This window comes from Protopterus annectens, chromosome 1.part0, assembly GCF_019279795.1.
Source record: "Protopterus annectens isolate FY-2018-M chromosome 1.part0, PAN1.0, whole genome shotgun sequence".
NCBI lineage: Eukaryota > Metazoa > Chordata > Ceratodontiformes > Protopteridae > Protopterus > Protopterus annectens.
The window spans coordinates 1,290,203,922-1,290,228,286 of record NC_056725.1 but is presented as its reverse complement, the minus strand read 5'-3'; the positions used below and the strand labels follow the sequence as shown (position 1 = coordinate 1,290,228,286).

Sequence of the window (24,365 nt, the reverse complement as noted above, 5' to 3'; positions counted from 1 at the left end):
TGGGATTTTCTGTAACAACTTGAAAAGGTCCCTGGGACCAAAAATGATTCAGAGAGTTGAGTGCCTTTATCTGGACAAGCATCTCTTTCATATTTATGTGCTTGCATCTGTCTGCAGTGTCCCACACACCTTGCACTTTTATCCCTCCTGAAACTGCTCCCCAAGAAATGTCTGAGGCATCTGACAGCTTTGGAACAGGAAAGGAGAACAATAGACCTGGATTTAACAATATTTGCATTTCCACCAAATGATTTATGTATTTATTTAACATTTGTTTACCAGTAAAGTCTGACTGGAACAAAGCCCATTTTCAGCAGAGGTCTAGGGTGAAACACTCCAGATGCATGTCTTTGTAATGTGGGAGGAAACTGGAGAGCCCAGAGGAAACCCACATGAATGTAGAGAGGACATGCAGACTCCACACAGAAGCCACCCCAGCTGAGAATCGAACCAGAGAATTTCTTGCTATGAAGCGACAATGCTAATGGCTGCACCACTGTGCCCTTCTGGCAAACCTCAGTACTAGGATTTGAAAGGACAAAGGATGTTTGTGCTGGGGCCAAAGAGACTTCAGATAAGTGGAGTCTTGCCGTGGTATCATGAGAACCATAGATGCTATGAGACCCAAAATTCTGAGGTATTCACTCACAGTGACTGAAGTCTCAGTGGAAAACTTTAGAAATAAATGTAGGTATAGATCTATTTTTTCCTGTAGAAGAAAAGCTCTTTTAACAGAGGTGTCTAGCTGACACCATAGGAAAACAATCTTGTGTGAAGGAGACAAAACAGACTTTTGAATATTCTCTTGGAATCCCAGCTTACGTAAGAAATTTCTCACTGAAGTGAGGGATTCCTGACACTTTGAAAATAGACTCTGCAAAGGTAAGCAAGTCATCTAAATATGGAAAAATCTGGATACCCCCCATAGCCTGTAGTGAGAATGTGAACACTCTTGGTGCAGTCAGCAGTCCAAAAGGCAAGGCAGAGAATTGATAATGTAATCCAGACACACAAAAACCTAAGAAATGCCTGAAGTTTTGATGAATATGGATGTGATGATAAGCATCTTTTAAATGTAGTTACTAGGAAACTTGAATGAGAAAGAAGAGATAACAAGCTGTGAAGTGACAGTATTCTGAACTGGGGCACTATCACAAGTGTGTTTAGGAGAGAAAGATACAGAAGTAGTCTCCAAGCATTTTCTTTTTTGTACTAAAAACATCCTTGAATAAATATCATTTCTATCTGGGAAGGAGGAGTTGGTTCTAATACCCCCTGGGACAACATGTGTTGGATGGCAGGTAAAAATACAAGTCTGGTCTGGGAGTTGACAGATTACCCCTGGAATGGAGGGATATCCTGCCACTACCATCTGTAATATTGATGGACGATCTTCAGTACCATTTGTTAGAAACTACGAGTTTCAAGAGAGAAAAGTGGAGATTCAGGCTTTCTGGAAGGAAAAGTGGACCACCGGGGGGGGGGGCAAGTTAATTTAAACAGTCATTCTAAATTGTTGGACTGTCCTTATTTTTGGGGGGGTCCTGAATTCTTTCTGGGACCCCCTCGCCATTTCTTCTTAAACATCCGTTTACCTGCATTTTGTTGAAATTTGAATGAAGGGCTAGAGAATCCCTTAGAAAATTAAGAAAAGGAGGGCTGAGAAGTCGTAACACATTCCCTCTATCAGCTTACCTCTCGCATCACATTTTCTATCACCTGTGCAGCAGAGGGGCAAAAAAACAAAATTTCCATCCAAAGGCAAATTTAAAATTTAATTTTAACATCATCTCAGAGGTTCTGAGAACTCAGCCAGGCAAACCTCCTCAGTACAGTACCAGTGGGCAACTGAATCGCACACACACTGCAAACAGTGAGAAGTGACTTGTACAGTAGAAGAAACATTATTTAAAGCATATGTTTCCTCGCAAGAAGAAACTGCAGGCAAAACGTTCCACATACTTTCATGATTAGTCAGAGCAAACCTTAACATTGACAATTCAAAATTCTGAAAAATCAAAGTTTCAGAAGCATACACTTTTTCCCACACAGCAATAATTTCCCCATCCTTATCAGAAAGAGTAAGATTGGAAATAACTAATTTTTTAGCAGCAGTAGGATTAATTAAAGCTATAGTTGCTGCTGGTTTGTGAAGTGTGTATAAAACATAAAAGACTGAGGAACTTTGTCCACCCTATCTGTCTTTTTAGGGGCAGTTGGCTGGCTGTCAGGAAAATTGCAGGCAGTAACATACATATCCTCCAAAGATGACAGAACGGGAGACATTTGTGAAGGGTCGGAAAATTCCTTCTGTAAAAGCTCATAGTATTTTCTGAGGGACTGAGAAAGCTCAGTGTTCTCCCATTGAAAACTCTGGGACATTCGGGAAATAGTTCAGAGAAAGGACCCCCCCCCCACACACACACACACACACAATCAGAAACAGCTGTCCTATGAGTTTGAATAAAAAATCTGAGGAGAAAACCTTGTATTTTCCCTTCATCTTCTTGCTCAGATTCAGAATTGTGACTCTTCAAGAAAAGAGGTATCCCACTTTATTTTGCTAGAAACTATTTTATAAGAAGGATCAATAGCCTGATTTAACCCCAGAGTCAGACCCAGTAAGTTACTCCTGTTCAAGGAAATTTGAGGAGGATAACATATATGTTTAGCTTTCTGTTTCTTTTCGACAGGAACAATGTGGCTAACAGTGTGATTAATGATAGCAGCAACTTCCAGAGGGGATGGGTACAGCATCCTGAAAAAAACAGAGAATTCTTCTCCATTCCCTCTCCCAGGACAACAAAGTGTCTCTCCCTTCCCCACTGGAGAGACCCCAATAGCCATAGAGAACATGACTAACCCCTGGTCTATAGTGGCTGTTGGTGCTATACCAGAGGGTCTGGTAAAGATGAGTTTTCTGAGGTACAACTAATGACCACAGCAGAGTGACCCACCTGCCTCTGAAGCAAATTGCTAGCCTGCTGTGGTGGCAAAGGATCTTTGTTTAACTTTTTATTTTACTTTTTCTTTTTGTGGCTGGCAGAAGGCCTGATCATGGAACAGACATTTTTTTCCACTGTCAAGCTGAAATGGTGTTTTTTTCCCCATGGAAAACAAGAAGCAAAAGCTGGTTAATGTCTGTAAAAGTTACCCTTTCATAGAAAAACACAGTAAAATGTGCTTTAAAATGCTTTGCCAGACCCTAAAAGTAAAAATAAACACAATTTCTCCACAGAATTTTTTTTTAAATACTTTGAACAATGAAAGAGAAAATAGCTCTGCCATTTAAAAGTACAATACAGTCTTGTAACAGTTCATTAAAACACAGACTCCTAGCTTTAAAATAACTTTCCTGAAGAGGAAAATGTTATCAAACAATTTTTGAAAAGGAAAGTAATTTCCCTGAAGGGAACTTACCTGCTTAGCAAAGGAACAGCACAAGCCAGCCATTGATCCTTGAAATCCTCAGAGGAGCATACTCTTTGGTGGCAGAAAAGCTGTGAAGGGCTTGGCACATGGAGGGTGACCTGAAGCTTTGGAAACTGGCTGGCTGTTATATCCTTGCAGAATTTAACCCATATTGCTTAGGCGTATATAACCCATATAGCTTAGGCTACTGCAGCAGTGATCAATATGAAGAACATTTCAGGATACTTGTTGAGTGGAATAACTTTCAAATGTCAAAAAACTGGCAAATGTGAAGAAGACAATCACAGTTGTTCCAACATTTCTGATTCTAGTATATCTTAGGTTTAATTGACTGCTCTGTAAAGTTTCTACTAGTTTTATTGACCAAAGATAATAAAAGTGACTTTTAGAGATCATGTTTTCTCAGTTATGTGCTACTTCTCTAATTACCTGCAGGCTAAAGATGACCCAGATACAAGCTTCAGTGAAGAGAATTTAATGTTTACAACTCTGGATGTGTTTCTCGCAGGCACAGAAACCACTTCTACAACATTGCGTTGGGCTTTACTTTTCATGGTGCTTTATCCAGATATACAGAGTAAGTATGGGGTAAAAAGATAGATGATGACTGATACAACTTATGACAGGGTCTCCTGTCACGTGAAACTGTTGTAGCAGATAAAGTAGGCTACTATAGGTGGTGTTCTAAATACAATTAAAGGGAAAAAATTATCTCTGTTTATTGAATAAAAATGTTTATATTATAGTATTAAATATGTTTCTTGTGTCATACCCTTCATGATTTTGGAAAAGCATGAATTTATTTGGAGCCACATCTGTCACATGATATAATTAAATAATTAAATTTGTTCTTCCATATATAAGACAAACAGCCTACAATTTACCCATTATTTTCCTGACCTTTTTAGGAATGTTAGTAAACTAAAAATGTATGTAGTCCCCTTTTGCCATATTACAATAACTTGCATTCCTACCCAGCTTTTATTTCTCAAAGGGTATTATAATCTGATAATTCGCTATTGCAGATGTCAAGCCGAAATACATGCAATAGTAAAAGATGCAAAGGGAACCAATAGAAGTTGAAAATAAACTTAGTAACATTAGGGTAGCAAGTGATATAGAATAAGACATATGTGTACAGGCAGAATGCCATAAATCTACAAACCCTAAGCTGAGCCCTAAAACAAAGTGTTGACAAAAAGTTGTATGTTTTAAAAACAGCTGACAAGTTAGCTGTGCATGTCTTAAAGTACACCCAGTCAGCTATGATCACCACTATAAGCAGCCCAAGAATCCAACCACCACATGAAGGGATGCAAAGGAAGTTTAATGAGGTAAGCGCTTTCACTACAACTGTAGCTTCATCAGACCACTTATAAAAAGTGCCAAAGAGCTATTTAAACAATCAAACAGTGATGTCACAAAGCATTAACAAATCAGCAGTCACATAAAACAACACATCCTCTTAAACATACATTGCTATAAAATTCAGTACTAAAACTTAAAACCTTTCAACTCACAAGCATAAAAACATTTAGATAATAAAAATTTAGATTAAAAAAAATATATATATATATATATATATATATATACACACACACACACACACACACACACACACACACACACACACACACACACACACACACACACAATAAAATGTTAAAATTAGTGAGGCAGCTTCCTAGTCCTTAATAAGGGCTTCAAAGCCACTTTGCCATTTAAGCCAGGAAAAGTGTCAGCTTTAAACCGAATTATCCAACGTAACTCTGCACATTCTGTTCTAGATTTAAAATACCCTCTCTTATATTAATAGTCATAACCTCTAAGACTGTAAACTTAAACTTATATCCTGGACCTTTTTCAATAACATGTTTTGCTAACGCACTGTGTTCATCCAGTTTCCTAATAAAATTAACATGTTCAAGTATCCACTCTTTGAGACTATGATTGATTTTACCAACATAATAGGCTTAAAAGAGACAACACTCAGCATAATAGATCACGTGTTCAGTTTTACAGTCTGCATAAAAATTAAAATCAATACGACATTTGGTGACAGGATAAACAATATGATTGGTAGTCCATATGTATGTACAAGCTTGATAGCCTCTACATGGAAAGGTACCTATACTTTCTGAAGTAACAACATTACTATGTGTTTTACAATTCTTATAGCATAACTGGTGCTTAAGAGATCTACAAATCATAGTTTCAAGGAGAGGATACTTGAATATGTTAATTATTTTAGGAAACTGGATGAACGCAGTGCATTAGCCAAACGTTATTGAAAAAATTCCAGGACATAAGTTTAAGTTTACAGTCTTATAGATTGTGTTTGGCAGCGGTGGGATATCCGCACCACATATTAATTAGTTGGCAAATACTAATTGGCTTGTAGTGGTGTGGGTAGAGTGAATTTTGTAGCTTATGTACAGTGATCTCTGAAGGTGTTTTGTACTCTAAAAGAGCCACGCAGTGAATACTCAGAGTTCGGATCACAATTGTTTTATTTCTTTTGTTAGCTTAGTTAGTCAGGGTGAGCAGGCAGCATGTCAGCAGAGGAGTATGGAAAGCTGACAAGTAGCCAGCTGGTGGAGATGTGCCAGGCTAGGGGACTGGTGTATGGAAACCTGACTAAGGCAGACCTGATTGCAGCCTTGGTTACATCTGCATCAGAAAACAGCATCCAGGAGGACAATCAGACTGGCAGTGGAGATAAAATATCCTTGGAGAATGGACAGCTCAACCTTTCTGCGAAGGACAATCAGACTGGCAGTGGAGATGCAATATCCTTGGAGAATGGATAGCTCAACCTTTCTGCGAAGGACAATCAGACTGGATGTGGAGATACAATATCCTCAGAGAATGGACAGCTCAACCTTTCTGCAGTGGACTTAAAAATCCAGCTGTAGCTAAAGAGACTTGAGCTGGAGGCAAGGCATTTGGAGATAGAAGCCGAAGAAAAGGAGCATCAGAGGAGACATGAGAGGGAAATGCTGATTCTTCACCAGAGTCATGGAGGTAATGGGGAAGGGAGTAAATGGACCGCAGTAGCACAACAGGTCAGTAAATTTCTTCTGCAATTTAAAGAGGGGATAATTTTGATAGTTTCATTCATATGTTTGAGAAGGTATGCAAACAGTTTAGTGTTGACCAAAGGCTCTGGGTATGGTTCCTGACCCCCTAACTCCATGGGAAAGCTGTAACTTTTTTGTCAAAAATGCCTGATGCTGTCTGTTTTGATTATACTGCTGTAAAAAATGTCTTTTAGAATGTTTTAAATTAACACCTGAAATGTATAGGAAAAAGTTTCGTGAGCATAGACACAAGGTAGATGAAAGTGTGTTTGAATATGTTGCTGAACTGAGCACTTATTTTAATAGCTGGGTGAGTGGATATCAGGTAACCACTTTTGAAGGTCTGGCAGACCTTTTGGTGAGGGAACAAGCCCTTAGCACTTTGCCTGAGGACATGAGGATCTGGTTAGCTGATAGACAGTGTGCTACTTCAGATGAGTTGGGGAAGAAGGGAGACCTAAACCTGGCAAGCAGGGCAGCCCTGCACAGGAAGGGGACCCCCAGTACTGCTCATGGGTCTAAAGGAACCCATGGTGAGCAGCACAGACTGCCACAACAGAATCTGCCAGTAGCAGGGGAAGCCACTAGTCCTGGTACATGTCCAAGAGCTAGGGTTAAATGTTTTGAATGCAACCAGTGGGGCCATGTGGCATACAGGTGTCCACGGAGGCAAGGTGGGGAACCAAAGGTGAGGGAGCCAGTAAGTGGGAAAGAAAAAATGCCAATAGTAGGTTGTCTTGGGACAACAAGGGTACCAAACTACTACCAGAGGCTATATCCTATTGTAGTGAATGGCAAAGAGGCCATTGCCAAGAGAGACACAACCTCTGATATAACCATCGTAAAGCCTGCAATGGTTACAGAGGAGCACTACTTGCCTGGGAAGTCTACTCCAGTCAGGGCTTTAGGTGGGATTCCATTCCAAATACCTTTGGCTAGGGTTTACCTTGACTGGGAGGGTGGAAAAGGAAGCCAGCAAGTAGGTGTGTTTGAGGATATACCTGCAGATGTCCTAATAGGGAATGATTTTGATAGTGCAGTACCCCGTGCTTGTGCAGTTACATGCAGTTAGGCTTGGAGACAAGCATGTGGGTCTAGTAGCCTGGGGGAGACCCAGACAGACTGCATACTTGCAGCCAGGACTGCTGAGGTGGTTACTTCAGGGAGGGAGCTTCTCTGTAGCAGTGGGACTGAATGTGAGCCACAGCTACTTGTGGGTACTGATGGTCCATTGGACAGAGTGACTGCAAAGGTAGAGTTGAGTAGTAGTACCCAGGCTGACAGTGAGGCACAACTGTCAGAGGATGCCAGACTTCCTGTGGAAGGGGAGCTGGGAAGGGTTTCAAGGAGAGAGTTGAGACAGGCTCAGCTCTCAGACACTACATTGCAAGGCCTGAGGCAGGTAGCTAGGGAGGCACCTGATTCTCAAGGAAAAGGGGAATCTGTATACTGGGACAAAGGGTTACTATACAGAGAGTGGACCCCTGGGGAGGGCTAGAAGGTGAGAGAGTATAGCAGTTGGTAGTGCCTAGAGCCTACCATCTGGCACTTCTAGTCATAGCCCATAATATTCCCTTTGCAAGTCATATAGGCATAAAACATACAAAGAGACGTATTATGCAGAACTTCTATTGGTCTGGAATTTCCAGAGATGTAACAGGGTACTACTGGACCTGCGAGAAGTGCCAAAAGGTAGGCAAGGCAGGAGACAAGGTGAGAGCTCCTTCGATGCCTTTGCCTGTGATTGAGGAGCCATTTCTGAGGGTAGCTATGGATATTGTGGGTCCTCTGAGTACCCCAAGTTCCACAGGGAAAAAGTATATCCTAGTGGTAGTGGATTATGCTACACGATACCCTGAGGCAGTGGCTTTGTCCTCCATTGAGGCTGAGAAGGTGGCAAATGCTTTGTTAGAGATTTTCAGCAGGGTAGGTTTCCCAAAAGAAATACTGTCTGACAGAGGTACCAATTTCATGTCAGACCTACTGGCTTGTCTGTGGAAGTCCTGTGGGGTGAAGCACATGAAGACCCCCCCCCTGCCATCCCCAGACCACTGGTCTTGTTGAGAGGTTAAACTCTACAATCAAGTCCATGCTACGGGCATTTGCAGATCAGTTTAAGAGGGACTGGGACAAATATTTGTCCCATCTGTTGTTTGCTTACAGAGAGGTTCCCCAGGAATCCACAGGTTTTTCATGCTTTGAGTTGCTGTATGGGCATAGGGTGAGGGGACCTCTAGATTTAATTCGAGATGAGTGGGAAGATGAGTGTGAGTCTCACAAGGAGTCTGTTGTGGCATTATCCTAAACCTCAGAACAAGGCTCAGGGAACTCATCGGCTTGGCCCAGGAGAACCTGGCAGAAGCCCAACAACAGAAAAAGGTGTGGTATGACAGGAATGCTCAAGCTAGAGAGTATGCTGTGGGGCAGCAGGTAATGGTTCTCATTCCTGCCAGACACAACAAACTGCAAGCAGCTTGGGAGGGACCCTACAAGGGGGTAAGGAAGGTAAGTGATGTTAACTACATGGTGGAACTGCTAGGCAGATGGCAGGGGCACAAATTGTACCATGTTAACATGATGAAACTTTACCATGATAGGGAGACCCTTGTGCTGAGCAATTGCAGTGGATTGCAGGAGGAGTCTGAGGGAGATCTGGGGACTGATCTCCTCAGTGAGGCTCAGGCTGACACCTCAGTGGAAGGGGTAGCAATGTCCCAGCAGCTATCGCCTACCCAGGTTCGAGAAATCCAAGCAATGTTGCAAAAATTTGGGGAATGTTCACTGGGAAACCAGGGTGCACCCACCTCGTGCCACACCAGGTGGATACAGGACTCCAAAGGCCTATTAGGCAGCCCCCTTATAGGGTGCCTGAGAGTGTCAGACAGACTCTGAGGGAGGAGTACAGGAGATGTTGGAACTAGGGGTGATTCAAGGGTCCAACAGTCCTTGGGCCTCCCCAGTGGTGCTGGTGCCAAAGAATGATGGCAGCACCAGGTTCTGTGTGGATTACAAGAAATTAAATAGTCCCACAGAGTCGGATGCTTACCCCATGCCTAGGACAGATGATGCCCTAGAGCAGCTGGGTGGGGCTAAGTAGCTTACAACCATTGATCTTACCAAGGGTTACTGGCAGGTGCCCTTGACTCCCAGTGCCAGAGAGAAGTCAGCCTTTGTGACTCCTTTTGGCTAGTACGAGTTCAAAAAGATGCCCTTTGGGATGAAGAATGCCACAGCAACTTTCCAGAGGCTGGTAGATAATACCCTAGCAGGAGCAGGAGGGTTTTCCCTTGCCTACCTAGATGATATTGCTCTACAGCCATTCCTGGCCAGAGCACCTTCAGCATGTCAGGGAGGTGCTGGGCAGACTACAGAGTGCAGGGTTGACCATTAAGTTGAGCAAATGTCAGGTGGGTATGGCAGAGGTCTCCTACCTAGGACATAGAGTGGGAAGTGGTAAGATAAGGCCAGAACCTGCCAAAGTGGAAGCCATTCAGGCATGGCCTGCACCTGTTACCAAAAAGCAGGTGAGGGCATTCTTAGGTACAGCAGGGTACTACAGAAAGTTTATCCCTAGTTATAGTACTATAGCTGCTCCCCTCACAGACCTGACAAGGAAGAACAGGCCAGATAAGGTAGTGTGCACCCCATCATTTGAGCAGGCATTCCAGAAGCTTAAAAAAAGCATTTGGAGGACCCCCTGTGTTAGCCAGTCCAGATTACAGCAAATACTTTGTTGTGCAAGTGGCTGCTTTGAACCATGGGGTGGGGGCTATACTTAGCCAGATTTCTTCAGAGGGGGAAGAGCACCCAGTGGTTTATCTTAGTCATAGGCTCCAACCCAGGGAGGAATGCTATGCAGCTGTAGAGAAGGAATGTCTATCCAAAGTGTGGGCATTGCAGAAACTTCAACCTTATCTGTATGGAAGGAAATTCACTGTTATGACAGATCACAACCCCCTAACATGGTTAAACAGAGCCAGCCAGTAAAATGCCAAGTTGCTAACATGGAGCCTGGAGTTGCAAGCATATATGTCAGTGCAGCACTGCAATGGATTAGCAATGCCAATGCACATGGGCTCTCAAGACAGGGAATGGGGTAATGTATACTCAGACAAACCTGACCCTCTCAAGCAGCATTTCTCAAGGGTCACTTGAAAAACTAGCTTGAGTTCTCCAGGGGGGAAGAGATGTGAATATTGGGTAGAGATGGGTGAAGAGATGTGAAGATTGGGTAGAGATGGATGACGGCTGCCAGCCTAGTCAAGTAGAATTTGAAACATAATTCTGGCATTTGTAAATATAAATGTAAAATACAGGCTTGTTTCTTAAATGAAAGAAAATACTAAAATGTTGAACTTCAAGATTGTAGCAACATTGCCATCTGCTGTAAGGAAATCTAAGTCAAGCATTTCAAATCTTTCTTTTGAAGTTAAACTTATTTCAAATCTATCATTTGATCTCTAGAGCTCAGAGTCAGTCTGTCTGAACTAGCACATTCTTTCTATTGTTTTAACTTAAGGAATAATTACTAGAGTGTGCATGTGAAATGTCTTTTATTGTTGTAGCTTCCAGAGCAGGTGTTAGCTTGCTAAATAATGTAGCCTGTTGGCCTGGGAACCCCAGGCTAAATGTCAACAATAATGTAATCTGGGAGGGCCCAGCAGAAATGCTCGTTAGTGATTTTAAAAACTATTGCTCAGAGAGAGAGACTGTAAGCATTTTTGTCTGACTATCCAACTCAGCACTGCCTTGTGCTCTCTGTAAGTAAGTTACTTTAGAGGTATGTTTTCTTGTAACAATAGCTAGGAATTAGAAAATATTAGACTAAGTGTTTTTCTGTTATGTCATCACCGTACTACTGAATTATTTCAAGTTTCTGTTTGATCTCTAAACTCTTGAATAGCACTGTGGTGTGGTAGTATTGTCTGGTGTTTTTAGTATTTATTATTAAATATTTTTAAACCCTTTTCACTGTGGCTGGTTTATGTAGAGAGATTTAAGCTCTAGAGTACATTGCATGCTTATAAGTGATCCTGTACTAATCCCTTCCAATAAGCCTTGATTGCTTAGTTACACTACTATTGGATAATAATATTGCACAGTAATAATTGGACACCCTTTTAAGGGCCTTTGGGTAGCTGATAAATCTTAGCTGGTGGTGGCAGTAATTACTGCTGTATAGTCTTGGTATAGGGGCACAGCTGGAGAATCTGTGTCAGCCTTTCCCAGGAGTGTCTGTGAAGTTGTATAAATACTTATCTCAAAGTGTGTGTGTGTATCAGCTACTAGGGCAGGGACACGAAGCACTGGTTGGACAGAGAAGGTACTGGAGGTTAGCTTGCCAGCTAGGCTGAGATCTGGACCCTATAGCTGTGCCAGTGGGGAGTCTTATTGGGGACCTGGAGAGCAAGGGAGCAACCAGCCCCAGAATGAAAGTGATTTATGTGTGCTCTTAAGGGAAATTGCATTTTACTGTGTGTATTTGTTATCCTTTTATCATATATGAGATGCCCTCTCTGGTGTTAGTGGTGAGGATTAAGGCTCCTTGATTGCTGGGCCAGGGCACGGGTGTCACAAATGTTATGGCTATTAATATAAGAGGGGGGTTTTAAATCTAGAACAGAATGTGCAGAGTTACGTTGGATAATTCAGTTTAAAGCTGACACTTTTCCTGGCTTAAATGGCAAAGTGTCTTTGAAGCCCTTATTAAGGACAAGGAAGCTGCCTCATGAATTTTAATATTTTATTGAATATATATATATATATATATATATATATATATATATATATATATAATTTTTTATCTAAATGCTTTTATGCTTGTGAGTTGAAAGGTTTTACGTTTTAGTACTGAATTTTATAGTAATGAATTTTATAGCAATGTGTGTTTAAGAGGGTGTGTTGTTTTATGTGAATGTTGATTTGTTAATGCTTTCTGACATCACTGTTTGATGGCTTAAATAGCTCTTTGGCACTTTTTATCAGTGGTTTGATGAAGCTACAGTTGTAGTGAAAGCGCTTACCACATTAAACTTCCTTTGCATCCCTTCATGTGGTGGTCGCATTGTTGGACTGCTTATATTCTTTACATTGGATTTTACATTTCCAAACTTTACCTATTTACATGTTATTGAAAAAGGTCCAGGACATAAGTTTAAGGTTACAGTCTTAGAAGTTATGACTGTTAATGTAAGAGGGGAAATTTTAAATCTAGAACAGAAGGTGTAGAGTTATGTTGGATAATTCGGTTTAAACCTGACACTTTTCCTGACTTAAATGGCAAACTGTCTTTGAAGCCCTTATCAAGGACTAGGAAGCTGCCTCATTAATTTTAATATTTTATTAAATATATATATATATATATATATATATATATATATATATATATATATATATATATATATGTTCATAGGTAGGTACTAGGCTATCTGCCCGAGGGCATTTATAAGCCTAGCCAGAGTGTGTCAACTTTCGAAGTCCCATTGATTAATTAACTGAGCCTCTGTCAAGCAGATCCAATGAAGTGATCCCAGGGGTGTATTTTCTGTTACCCATCCACTCGTCAAGGTTTCTCTTGAAGAGTGTTAGTGAGGGGCTCTGCCTAATGTAGTTAGGAATTTTGTTCCAAAGCATGGTGAGTCTCTGTGACAGGAATCTATCCCTCCAGCATGTTCTATTTATTGTTGTGGAGAGGTTTAGCTCACTAGAGCACATGGCTCACAGTGACTTGCATTTCTTTAGGTGGAGCATGCCCATCACTTCTGAGTTGGACATGGCTATGTAAGTCAAGCAGAGATCACCTCTGAGTAAGTGATATGCCACTGAGTACAGCCAGAGTTTTTTTTCAGTCGGGCTGCATAGGATATATGCTTGAGGCCAGTAATCCTCTTGGTGAGGTACTTTTGTGGTCTTTCAAGCTGTTGAAAGTGTCTTGTGAGGTACATCCCAAATGGGGCATTGTACTCTATGATGGGTCTGATGAGTGATGAGTAGAGGGGCACTATAACCTCTTTAATTCTAAATGCAAACCCTTTAGTAATTAGAAGGTCCACATAGAAGGATTTCCTAACTACTTTGGCAATATGATTGTCAAAAGAGATTACTATCTACCTGGGTCCCCAGATCTCTTATTACCTCTTCTGTATTAAGGGGGCTGCCACCTATGTGGTAATTCGTGGGTGTTTTGTTTTTCTCAAAAGGGGTGACTATGCATTTTGTGGCATTTAGCTTGAGGCCATGACTTTGACAGCAGGTGTCTGTCTCAGTAAGGCCCTTTTGGAGGATGTCCGTGTCAGCTGGAGAGTCAATTATGGCTCCCAGTTTGCAGTCATCAACGAACTTTGTTAGCCATAGTCCTCCTGTGTTTGCCTGTACTTCTGAGAAGTATATGCCAAACAGTAGGGGTCCCAGGACCGAGCCTTGTGGGACACCACTTGTGACTGGTTTAGAGTCGGACCTGGATCCCGCTATTCTTACTGTGTGAGTTCTGTCTGTAAGCCAGTTGGCAACCCATCTCATGATGTAGGGGTTTATGTTCAGCCTGGTGAGTTTTTCTGTAATACCTGAGTGGGGAATGGTGTCAAAAGCCTTGGTGAGGTCAAGGTAGGCTGTGTGAACCACCTTTCCCTCATCTATGGCCTTGGTGACTGTCTCGAAGAAGTCAACCAGGTTTCGTAGGTATGATCTGCCCTTAACAAAGCCGAATTGGGTCGGGTCAAGTATTTGGAGGTTCCCAATGTCTTTGTTAATGAGTTCCATGATGATGAGCTCCATAGCCTTGCAGACCAGGCTAGTCAGGCTTACAGGGCAATAGTTACCAGGGTCAGTTGTGGCCCATACTTTGTGGAGCGGAATAACCATTGCTGTTAACCACTCTATGGACATGTAGCCTTTGAAGAGGTTGAGGTTGAACAGCGTGTTTAGGTGGGGGGTTAGTTCATTTTGTAGTTCATGCAAGACATAGCCTGGGACACCATCGGGCCCCATTGGCGCTGTGTTTTTGGCTTTTGAAAGGGCTGTTTTCACCTGTGCATCTGTAATTTCCGGGACACTACACATTTCTGGTATTGTTGTGGACCCTTTTGGGGGTGAGAGGGGGTGAAGTTTGCAGTGAATCTATCTGCCAGGATGTTGGCAATATCAGTAGGTTCAGTATATTTTGTGCTATTTTGCACTAGTTCAGTGCATATCTGCGAGTTGCCACTTAGATTCTTAACATAGTTAAAGAAGTCTTTGTGGTTATCTTTTGAATCCTTGGATATTTTTCTTTCAAAGTTAGCCTTGGATGATTTTATGAGGGACCTCAGTTTCTTACTGATACTGGTCATGGATGTCTTTCCTTCTTGGGATTTGCTTTTTTCTGAACTAGTTTCCTCCTTCTATTGTATAGCCTGTTTATGGCAGGGGTCCACCAGACTGGTTTCCTTCTCTTAGAGAAGTGAGTCTTGGTTTTGCTAGGGATGGTACGATTCATGCATCCTTGTAGGTGCTCATCGAGTGCATTTGTAAAGGTTTCTTCATCTTGGGCAGCATTATCCTTTAATGTGGGGGCTGTGAAACTTACGGCCTCTGTCTTACGTAAGGTGAAGTTTGCGTTAGAAAAGTTTTTTTACTGTGGTTTCCTTAGTTGGGGGTGGTGGTGTAGTGTGGACATCCAGAGTGATTAGTTTATGGTCTGATCTAACCAATGACGGGTTGATCTCTGGAGCGGAACACCTGTCGCCCATGTTGCTGATGACCAGGTCCAATATGTTTTCACCTCTGGTAGGGGTGTTTACCAGCTGATCCAGGGCATTTGAGTTGATGAATTCCAGGAAGCGCTGGGCCTGGGAGTTTGTACTCGAGTAGTTTTCCCAGTTAATGGTTGGGTAATTGAAATTGCCCAATATTAGGGTGTTCGGTAGGACCTTCATGTTTTCCTGTGTCTCCAGAAAGGTGGAGTGGTGGTCCTGGGTCATGGAGGGTGATCTGTAGCAGGCCACAATTTGCATTGCAGATTTGCCCAATGTTAGTTGCACATGGATGATCTCAGAGGTATCATGCTGCACCACTAACCTGGAGGTGTAGGTATCCTTGATGAATATGGATACACCCCCTGCTTTTGTGTTTCGGTCCGTGTTCTGTGGCCAAAACGTGTGGTATGAGTTGTAGCCCAGTAGTGCTGGGGTGCTCTCTGGAACCTTGAACTAGGTTTCAGTTACTGCACAGATGTCAACGTTCTCCATACTGAAGAGTGCTTCGAGCACATGCATTGAGTAGCATAACCCTCAGTTTTTTGTTCATTGCACTGTTTATGGAGGTGGGTTTGACTTTTGATCCTTGCCTAAAAAAGGCACTATGCGGGCAGCAAGAGCTTTGGCCAGTATTCAAAAGCCTAGGGGTGACAGGTGCAAGCTGTCTCTTGCGAAAAAATGCGGCTTGTCAAGCATGTCGTCCCAGGCTGACAGACACTGGATCCCCTTTGAATGACACCAGAAGCTTAGCCAATTGTTGAAATTGATCATTTTTTTCTTTATACTGAGTTGATGAGGGCAGGATGCTACTCAGGGTCAGAGTCATGCCTGCCTGGGCTACATGATCAGAGAGCTCTTCCATGTCTCTTTTCATGTAGTCCAGGGAGGTACATCTCAGGTCATTCACACCAACATGAACAGTGACAGAGTCATATTTGTACTTGTTCTGGAGTGACCTGAGTGCTTGTGTTATGTGGCAGATTCTGGCTCCCGACAGGCAGCTAACAGTAACCTTCTCCTTGTCCAGCCTAGTGAGTGGGACGTTGGTGTGCCTGACTTTAGAGTCACCTATTATTAGTGTGTTAGGTATGTTATTTCGCCTTAAGGGCTGTGATTGTGCAGCACGCTGATTTTGTGTTTTATGTGTTGTCTGATTTGTGACAGGAGGTGCAGGTTGTTTGGGTGTCTGCTTTGGAGGTCTCTGATGCTTTTGCAAGTTTTTATTTAGAGTCTCCAAGTATGATTTTGTGTATTTATGTGTATTTTTTGCCAGTGCTGGCTTAGTAGGTCTGTGTGTGGATGGAGGTGTGGTGCAAGTGATAACCTTCTCCTCTTGACTGTCTGTTCCAGTCTTGGGTGGAGAGAGCTTAGCCTCCAGTTTGGCTGCATAATTGCATCTCTCGCATATGTTAGTGTTTTGTGGTAGGAGGAGAGGGTTGTCTGTGTGTATGAGGCAGTTGTAACATTGCCTCAGGATACCCAGATTCACCAGCGGGACTGGAGAGTACACCTGAAATTGCCCTTTGGTCATGCCTGAATAGTAGGGTGAGCTGCTTAGTTGCTTGGTTGGTGAGGGGTGAATTAAGAGCCTTGCCCTACTGGGCAATCAAGTGTCAGGGTATATTAGTGCTTGCTAGTAGGTCTGAGCAAGTGCTGGAGTGTAGGATGCTTTTTGAGTGCTTAGGTTGAGAGCTAGACTGGTTTCAAGGGAAAAATTGAAGAGGAGACTTAGTGGAGCCAGGAATAATTTAACCCTAGCTAACCATCACTGCCCGGCATGCAAAACCATGCAAACATGGTTTTTATAGCAAGGAAATGATAGAGATAGAAATTAGCCCAAAATGGCCAATAAACTACTAACTTCTGGGCTGGAACCACTTCTCCAGGGACAGATAGGCTGCTCAAAGCTCCCCTCGATCATAGGTGAACAGAGAAACTTCCTTCTATCCAAGTAAGGTATGGGCAACTCAGAAACTTGTAAGACGGCCCTGAATTCAGTACTAGCCTGAAAACTGGACTATACTAGTTTAGAAAGGCGGGAAACAAGGAATTTTTTTTTTGTTTTTTTTAAAAGATAAGGCAAAAACAGTAAAAAATACACTTAAACCAGCTTTAAATTACTACAAATGATCAGAAAGGGCTATCACACTTTAGTGTGTAGCCTACAACAGTCAAACAAATTATTTAAACAAAAAACGACTTTTTAAAAAGTGCAGGCAGTCAAATAAGTACACTATATGAAAAAAAACAAGCTTTTAAATCACAATAAATGCTGGAAATCGGCGTTTAGGTGGAAAACAGTTAAGTACAGCAAGAAAATACAGAAAACTGATACTTAATCACTCCAAAGTATTCTAAGCTAGAAGGCTTGTATCAGTTTAATGCTTTCTAGTGCCTCCCAGTAGGTTAGTTACAGGAAAGATGGGAAACAAGCGCAGATGTGGTCTTTTAGAAAGTTGAAGGAGATGGACAAACTGCCCAAATGGTCACTAAACTACATTTTCTGAGCCAAGAACCACTCCGATTGTGGCAGACAGGCTACCTAGTGCTTACCACTCCCACTGATAAGCTAGAAGGCTTTCCTCCAACACAGAAAGGCTTGTAGGGCACAGAAGCTTACCAACAGTCCTGGATACAGCAACTTTGTATCTGGACTAGGCTAGTCCATATCTATATATATATATATATATATATATATATATATATATATATATATATATATATATATATATATATATATATACATTTTTTTATCTAAATGTTTTTATGCTTGTGAGTTAAAGGTTTTAAGTTTTAGTACTGAATTTTATAGTAATGAATTTTATAGCAATGTGTGTTTAAGAGGGTGTGTTGTTTTATGTGAATGATTTGTTATTGCTTTCTGACATCACTGTTTGATTGTTTAAATAACTTTTTGGCACTTTTTATCAGTGGTCTGATGAAGCTACAGTTGCAGTGAAAGTGCTTACCTCATTAAACTTCCTTTGCATCCCTTTGTGTGGTGGGTGGATTGTCGGGCTGCTTATATTCTCTACATTGGATTTTACATTTCCAGCCTTTACCTGTGAGCTCTGTTTTTTCTGTTTCATTTTGCTTGTGTGAGCTCTCAGAACATGGCAGAAGGGGCTGACATAGAACTTGGATACACTGTTAATAAAGAATTGCAGCATGATGGATTAAATGGGAATCAGTTTCTGCGTGTGTTACATGTGAGCAAGAATCCCTTGCTTCACATTCCTAGTAATGCTTTGAATAATGACTGCACGAATGACAGTGAACAGGTGGGCTATTTTTCTGCTATTTTTAAACAGCTTGAAACTAAACTCTATAAATTTAAAAGGTTGCAGTGGCAATGTTTTCAACCCAGCCACTGGGGATGCACAAGCCAGTGCATTTCTTTGTGGCAGTCCCAAGCCCGGATAAAAGGGGAGAGTTCTGTCAGGAAGGGCATCCGGCGTAAAATCTCTGCCAAATTACTTATGCGGAGAACATTTCGTATTTCCATACTGGATCGGTCAAGGCCCGGGTTAACAACGACTGCCACCAGTACTGTTAGCCAACAGGGTGCTGGCGGAAATTGGGCTACTGTTGGCCGAAGGAGAAGAGGAGGGAGAAGACATGCCCGAAGGCAGGAAGAGATGAGGAAGGTTAGGAGTGTAGTAGTGAGGGTAGGAACTTTGAATGTTGGCAGTATGACTGTATAGGGAGAGAGCTAGCTGATATAATGGAGATAAGGAAAGTTGATATACTGTGCGTGCAAGAGACCAGATGGAAGGGAAGTAAGGCCAGGTGTATAGGAGGTGGGTTCAAATTGTTCTATCATGGTGTGGATGGCAGGAGAAATGGGGTATGGGTTATCCTAAAGGAACAGTATGCCAAGAGTGTTTTGGAGGTGAAGACAGTGTCTGATAGAGTGATGTTTATGAAGCTTGAAATTGATGGTGTAATGATGAATGTTGTTAGTGCATATGCTCCACAAGTTGGGTGTGCGATGGATGAGAAAGAAAATTTTTGGAGTGAGCTGGATGAAGTGGTGGTGAGTGTACCCAAGGGTAAGAGACTAGTGATTGGAGCGGTCCTCAGTGGGCATGTTGGTGAAGTGAACAGAGGGAATGAGGAAGTGATGGGTAGATATGGTGTTAAGGTCAGATGATTGTGGATTTTGCGAATAGGATGGACATGGCTGTGGTGAATACGTATTTTAAGAAGAGGGAGGAGCATAGGGTGACGTACAAGAGTGGAGGAAGGTGCACACAGGTGAATTATATCCTATGTAGGAGGGCCAGTCTGAAGGCGATTGGAGACTGTAAAGTGGTGATGGGAAAGTGTAGTTAAGCAGCATAGATTGGTGGTCTGTAGGATGACGTTGGTGATCAAGAAGAGGAGGAGGAGTGTGAAAGCAGTGCCAAGGATTAAATTGTGGAAGTTAAAAAAGGGTGATTGTGAGGTGGAGTTCAGGGAAGAGTTAAGACAGGCACTGGGAGGCAGTGAAGAGTTACCAAATAGCTGGGTAACTACAGCAGAGCTAGTAAGGAAGACTGATAGAAAGGTGCTTGGTATGACATCTGGACAGAGGAAGGAGGAAAAGGAGACCTTGCGGTGGAATGAGGAAGTACAGGAGAGTATACAGAGGAAGAGGCTGGCAAAGAAGAAGTGGGATTGTCAAAGACATGAAGAAAGTAGACATGAGTATAAGGAGATGAGACGCATGACAAAGAGAGAGGTGACAAAGGCTAAGGATAAGGCATATGGAGAGTTGTATGAGAGATTGAACACTAAAGAGGGAGAAAAGGACCTGTACTGATTGGCTAGACAGAGGGACAGAGCTGGGAATGATGTGCAGCAGGTAAGGGTGATAAAGGATAGTGAGGGAAACGTACTCACAAGTGAGGAGAGTGTGTTGAGTAGATGGAAAGAGTACTTTGAAGGGCTGATGAATTAAGAGAATGAGAGAGAGAGAGAAGGTTGGATGATGTGGAGATAGTGAATCAAGAAGTGAAACAGATTAGCAAAGAGGAATTAAGGACAGCTATGAAGAAGATGAAGAATGGAAAGGCTGTTGGCCCAGATGACATACCAGTGGAAGCATGGAGGTGCTTAGGTGAAATGGCAGTGGAATTTTTAACCAGATTGTTGAATGAAATTTTAGAAAATCAGAGGATGCCTGAGGAGTAGAGAAAAAGTGATTTGCTACCTTTCTTTAAGAATAAGGATGATGTGCAGAGCTGCAGTAACTACAGAGGGATACAATTGATCAGTCACAGCTTGAAGATATGGGAAAGAGTAGTGGAAGCTAGGTTAAGAAGGGAGGTGATGATTAGTGATCAGCAGTATGGTTTCATGCCAGGAAAGAGCACTACAGATGCAATATTTGCTTTGAGAGTGTTGTAGGAGAAATACAGAGAAGGTCAAAAGGAGTTGCATTGTGTCTTTGTGGACTTAGAGAAAGCATATGACAGGGTGCCTAGGGAGGAGTTGTGGATTTGTATGAGGAAGTCGGGAGTGGCAGAGAAGTATGTAAGAGTGGTACAGGATATGTATGAGGGTAGTGTGACATTGGTGATGACTGCAGTGGGAGTGACAGATACGTTTAAGGTGGAGGTGGGGTTACATCAAGGATCAGCTCTGAGCCCTTTCTTATTTTCAGTGGTGATGGACAGGTTGACAGATGAGATCAGACAGGAGGCCCCATGGACTATGATGTTTGCAGATGACATTGTGATATGTAGTGAGAGTAGGGACCAGGTTAAGGAGACCCTGGAGAGGTGGAGATATGCTTTAGAGAGGAGAGAAATGAAGGTCAGCAGGGCTAAAACAGAATATATGTGTGTAAATGTGAGGGTGGGTAGAGGAATGTTGAGGATGCATGGAGTAGAGTTGGTAAAGGTGGATGAGTTTAAGTACTTGGGATCAACAGTTCATAGTAATGGTGAGTGTGGAAGAGAGGTGAAGAATAGAGTACAGGCAGGGTGGAATGGGTGGAGAAGAGTGTCAGGAGTTATTTATGACAGACGGGTACCAGTAAGAGTGAAAGGGAAGATCTACAAGAGAGTAGTGAGACCAGCCATGTTATATAGGTTGGAGACGGTGGCTTTGACGAAAAGGCAGGAGTCAGAGCTGGATGTGGCAGAGGTAAAGATGTTAAAGATTTGCACTGGGTGTGACTAGGATGGACAGGATTAGAAATCAGTATATTAGAGGGTCAGCTCAGGTTGGACAGTTTGGAGGCAAAGCAAGAGAGGCGAGATTGTGTTGGTTTGGACATGTGCTGAGGAGGGATGCTGGGTATATTGGGAAAAGGATGCTAAGGATGGAGCTGCCAGGTAAGAGGAAAAGTGGAAGGCCAAAGATAAGGTTTATAGATGTGGTAAGAGAGGACATGCAGGCAGTTGGTGTGAAAGAGCATGATGCAGAGGACAGGAAGAAATGGAAACAGCTGATCTGCTGTGGTGACCTCTAATGGGAACAGCAAAAAGAAGATGATGATGCAGTGGCAATGTTTTCATTTTGCAGCTGCTTTATTTCATAAAGTGGCGCCTCGTGGTCTGCAAGTTTTGACTGTGCCTACCTATGGAGCAGCTTATCCCGAGCTGCTAAGGAGATGGAAATCACTGAATATTAATTTCAGTTTTAATTATATGCACTTTTTACTTGGGTTATTTAAGCCAGAAGAAGAGACTTTGTTAACAGAGATTAAAGCTCTACAGAATGATCTGTTAATTAAGTTTACTTCTGATGTGTTTAAGAATCAATTAGATAAGCTTTATGATAATATTTCTGCTTATGAGCAAAGACTGCAGTTAGCTAAAAAGAAGAAACTACAGCATGACTTGCTTGATTTTTCTAAAGGCCATGTGTTTTCATGGCCTAAACCAAAGAGAGACATGCCCCCTGAAAGCTCAGCAAGGAGAGAATGTGATTCTAACCACAGCCAGAAGGGAACTGATACATTTGTTACAGAAACTGCTACTCGTGATAAGATACTTTTACCTCAGAATGCTACTTCTTCTGCAACATTGTTGCCTTCAACAAATACAGCTTCTTTTAAGCCATAGTCTGTGAGACCAAAAGAAAGGGGATAGCTACATATTAATGCAGTTTCTGTGGATAACAGCAGTTTATGTGGAGTTCAAGCTGAATCTAGTAATGTGTTTGGAGCTACTGCCAGTACTTCTACAGCATGTGCTGCATTTCTGCCATCAGCATTTACAGGCCAGAGAAAATTTTCTCTAATGAATCCTCTGCCTATCAGAGAGAGACAGAAGTGAGTCAAATGCAAGAGTCGCTCGATGAAGGGACCTTAACAGAGCCTAATGCAGAGCCAGGTAGATTACAAGAGACAGAACATAGTAATTTAGTCTTTAATTTGTCATCTTGTGACTTAACCTCTGAACAAGTGAACATCTTCAATAATGGTTTGTCGTTTATTCCAGCCATGAAATCAGATCTTATTGATACTATTATAGACTTGAAAATGTTCACTTGAAATACTTCATTAAGGCTGCTTTATCCTGAAGAGGACAGGAATTATGTGTCAGAGTTTAAGAAACCTAGTTCCTTCATACCTGACATACACTCTGCACTGAATACTTTTTAACTTTTTGTGAAAATGAACTACGGAAGACTTTGTCCTATGATTTTAAATGTTCATATTATAACTTGACATATAATGAGAATTTAGCTCTTAAAGCTTTACGAGAATCTGATTCACTGGAAATAAGACCTGCAGACAAAGGTGGTGGCATTGTTGTTTTAGATCATATAGATTATGTTAGATGTATGCATGCTATGCTTAATGACGGATCCACCTATTTAAAGATATATAAGTACCAAGTTAATGGCATAATGAGGAAAGTTGAATTTTATATTTATTATCATTTAATGACAGACCTTATTAATAAGGAATTATATGATTATTTTTGGTTGAACATCCTTTTGTTCCCCTTATATATGGGCTTCCAAAAATACATAAAGATGTACATAACTCCCCAATGTGACCTATAGTCTCCAGCCAAGGCTGGATTACAGAACTGCTTTTAATTTCTGTTGAAAAATCTTCTCAATGACATACCTACTGTTCTTAGAGATACCAAAGTGTTTTTACATGATTTATATGCATGGCAAAATGAATGTAATGATTATCTGAATTGCTTTTTTTGTTACCTTGGATATCAACTCGTTATTTACAGTAATTCTCAATGATGCAGGAGTTGAGAGTGTTAGGATGTTACTTACAAGGTTGAATGGGATGAGCAGCAATAGGGTGATGTTGATTGGTTCTTTATTGGAGTTGATACTAGAAAATAATGTTTTATATTCCAGGATGAATATTACTTGCAAAACATCGTTGTGGTGATGGGGATGGCTTATGCAAATTCCTATGCAAATGCCATCCTTGTCCAGTAGGAGTTTGAGTTTGTACACAGCAACAATTTATATTTGGACAGCTTAGTTTTTTACATACATTTTGTTGATGATATATTATTTTAGGGAAAGGTACTACAAATAATTTTGATGAGTTTTTAGAATATTTGCACATCACAATGTCCTATTTGGAATTTAAGTGTACTTATTCTTTTTCTTCTATTGATTTCCTAGATGTCACTATTAATAAGGATGGACTAGGTTTTAAAAGTAAAATATTTAGGAAATAATGTAAACGGTATAATATATTGCTTATGTCGAGTATGCATCCAAGTCATGTCCCTAGGAATATTGTTAAGGGACAGTTGTTGAGAGAAATGCTTTTACATAGTAATGATATATTAGCTGAACAAGCTGTTGCTGGAAAAATGGTTACTTTCTAGAGGCTATTCTATGCTTGACGTCAAGATGACAAGTTAGTTTGTGTGTCACATAGAGATACTGTTGCTAAACCTCATTTTGGTACACATGATGTCAGTTCAGATGTTGGTCTGGCTAGACAACATCAGGATAACCTACGATTAGTTTTTACTTATTCTAGTGGTGCAATAGACATCTGTAACATTATTAAAAAATGTTGGCCAGTGTTGCTAGCCAATGAAGAGATTAGTCAGATAGTGGGTCCTAGACCAAAGTTTGCATTCAGGAATAACAGATCTCTTAAGCACCAGTTATGCTATAAGAATTGTAAAACACA

At 41.6% G+C, this 24,365-nt stretch overlaps 1 protein-coding gene across 1 annotated transcript in view; it reads left to right on the top strand.

The window, feature by feature from the left end:
* LOC122797659 (cytochrome P450 2D15-like) overlaps positions 1 to 24,365 on the top strand; it is a 685,649-nt gene that overhangs the window by 534,509 nt on the left and 126,775 nt on the right. The window contains exon 6 of the mRNA XM_044066203.1: positions 3,868 to 4,009. Within this exon, the coding sequence (XP_043922138.1) occupies positions 3,868 to 4,009 (142 nt within the window). The remainder of the gene's footprint in view (positions 1 to 3,867; positions 4,010 to 24,365) is intronic.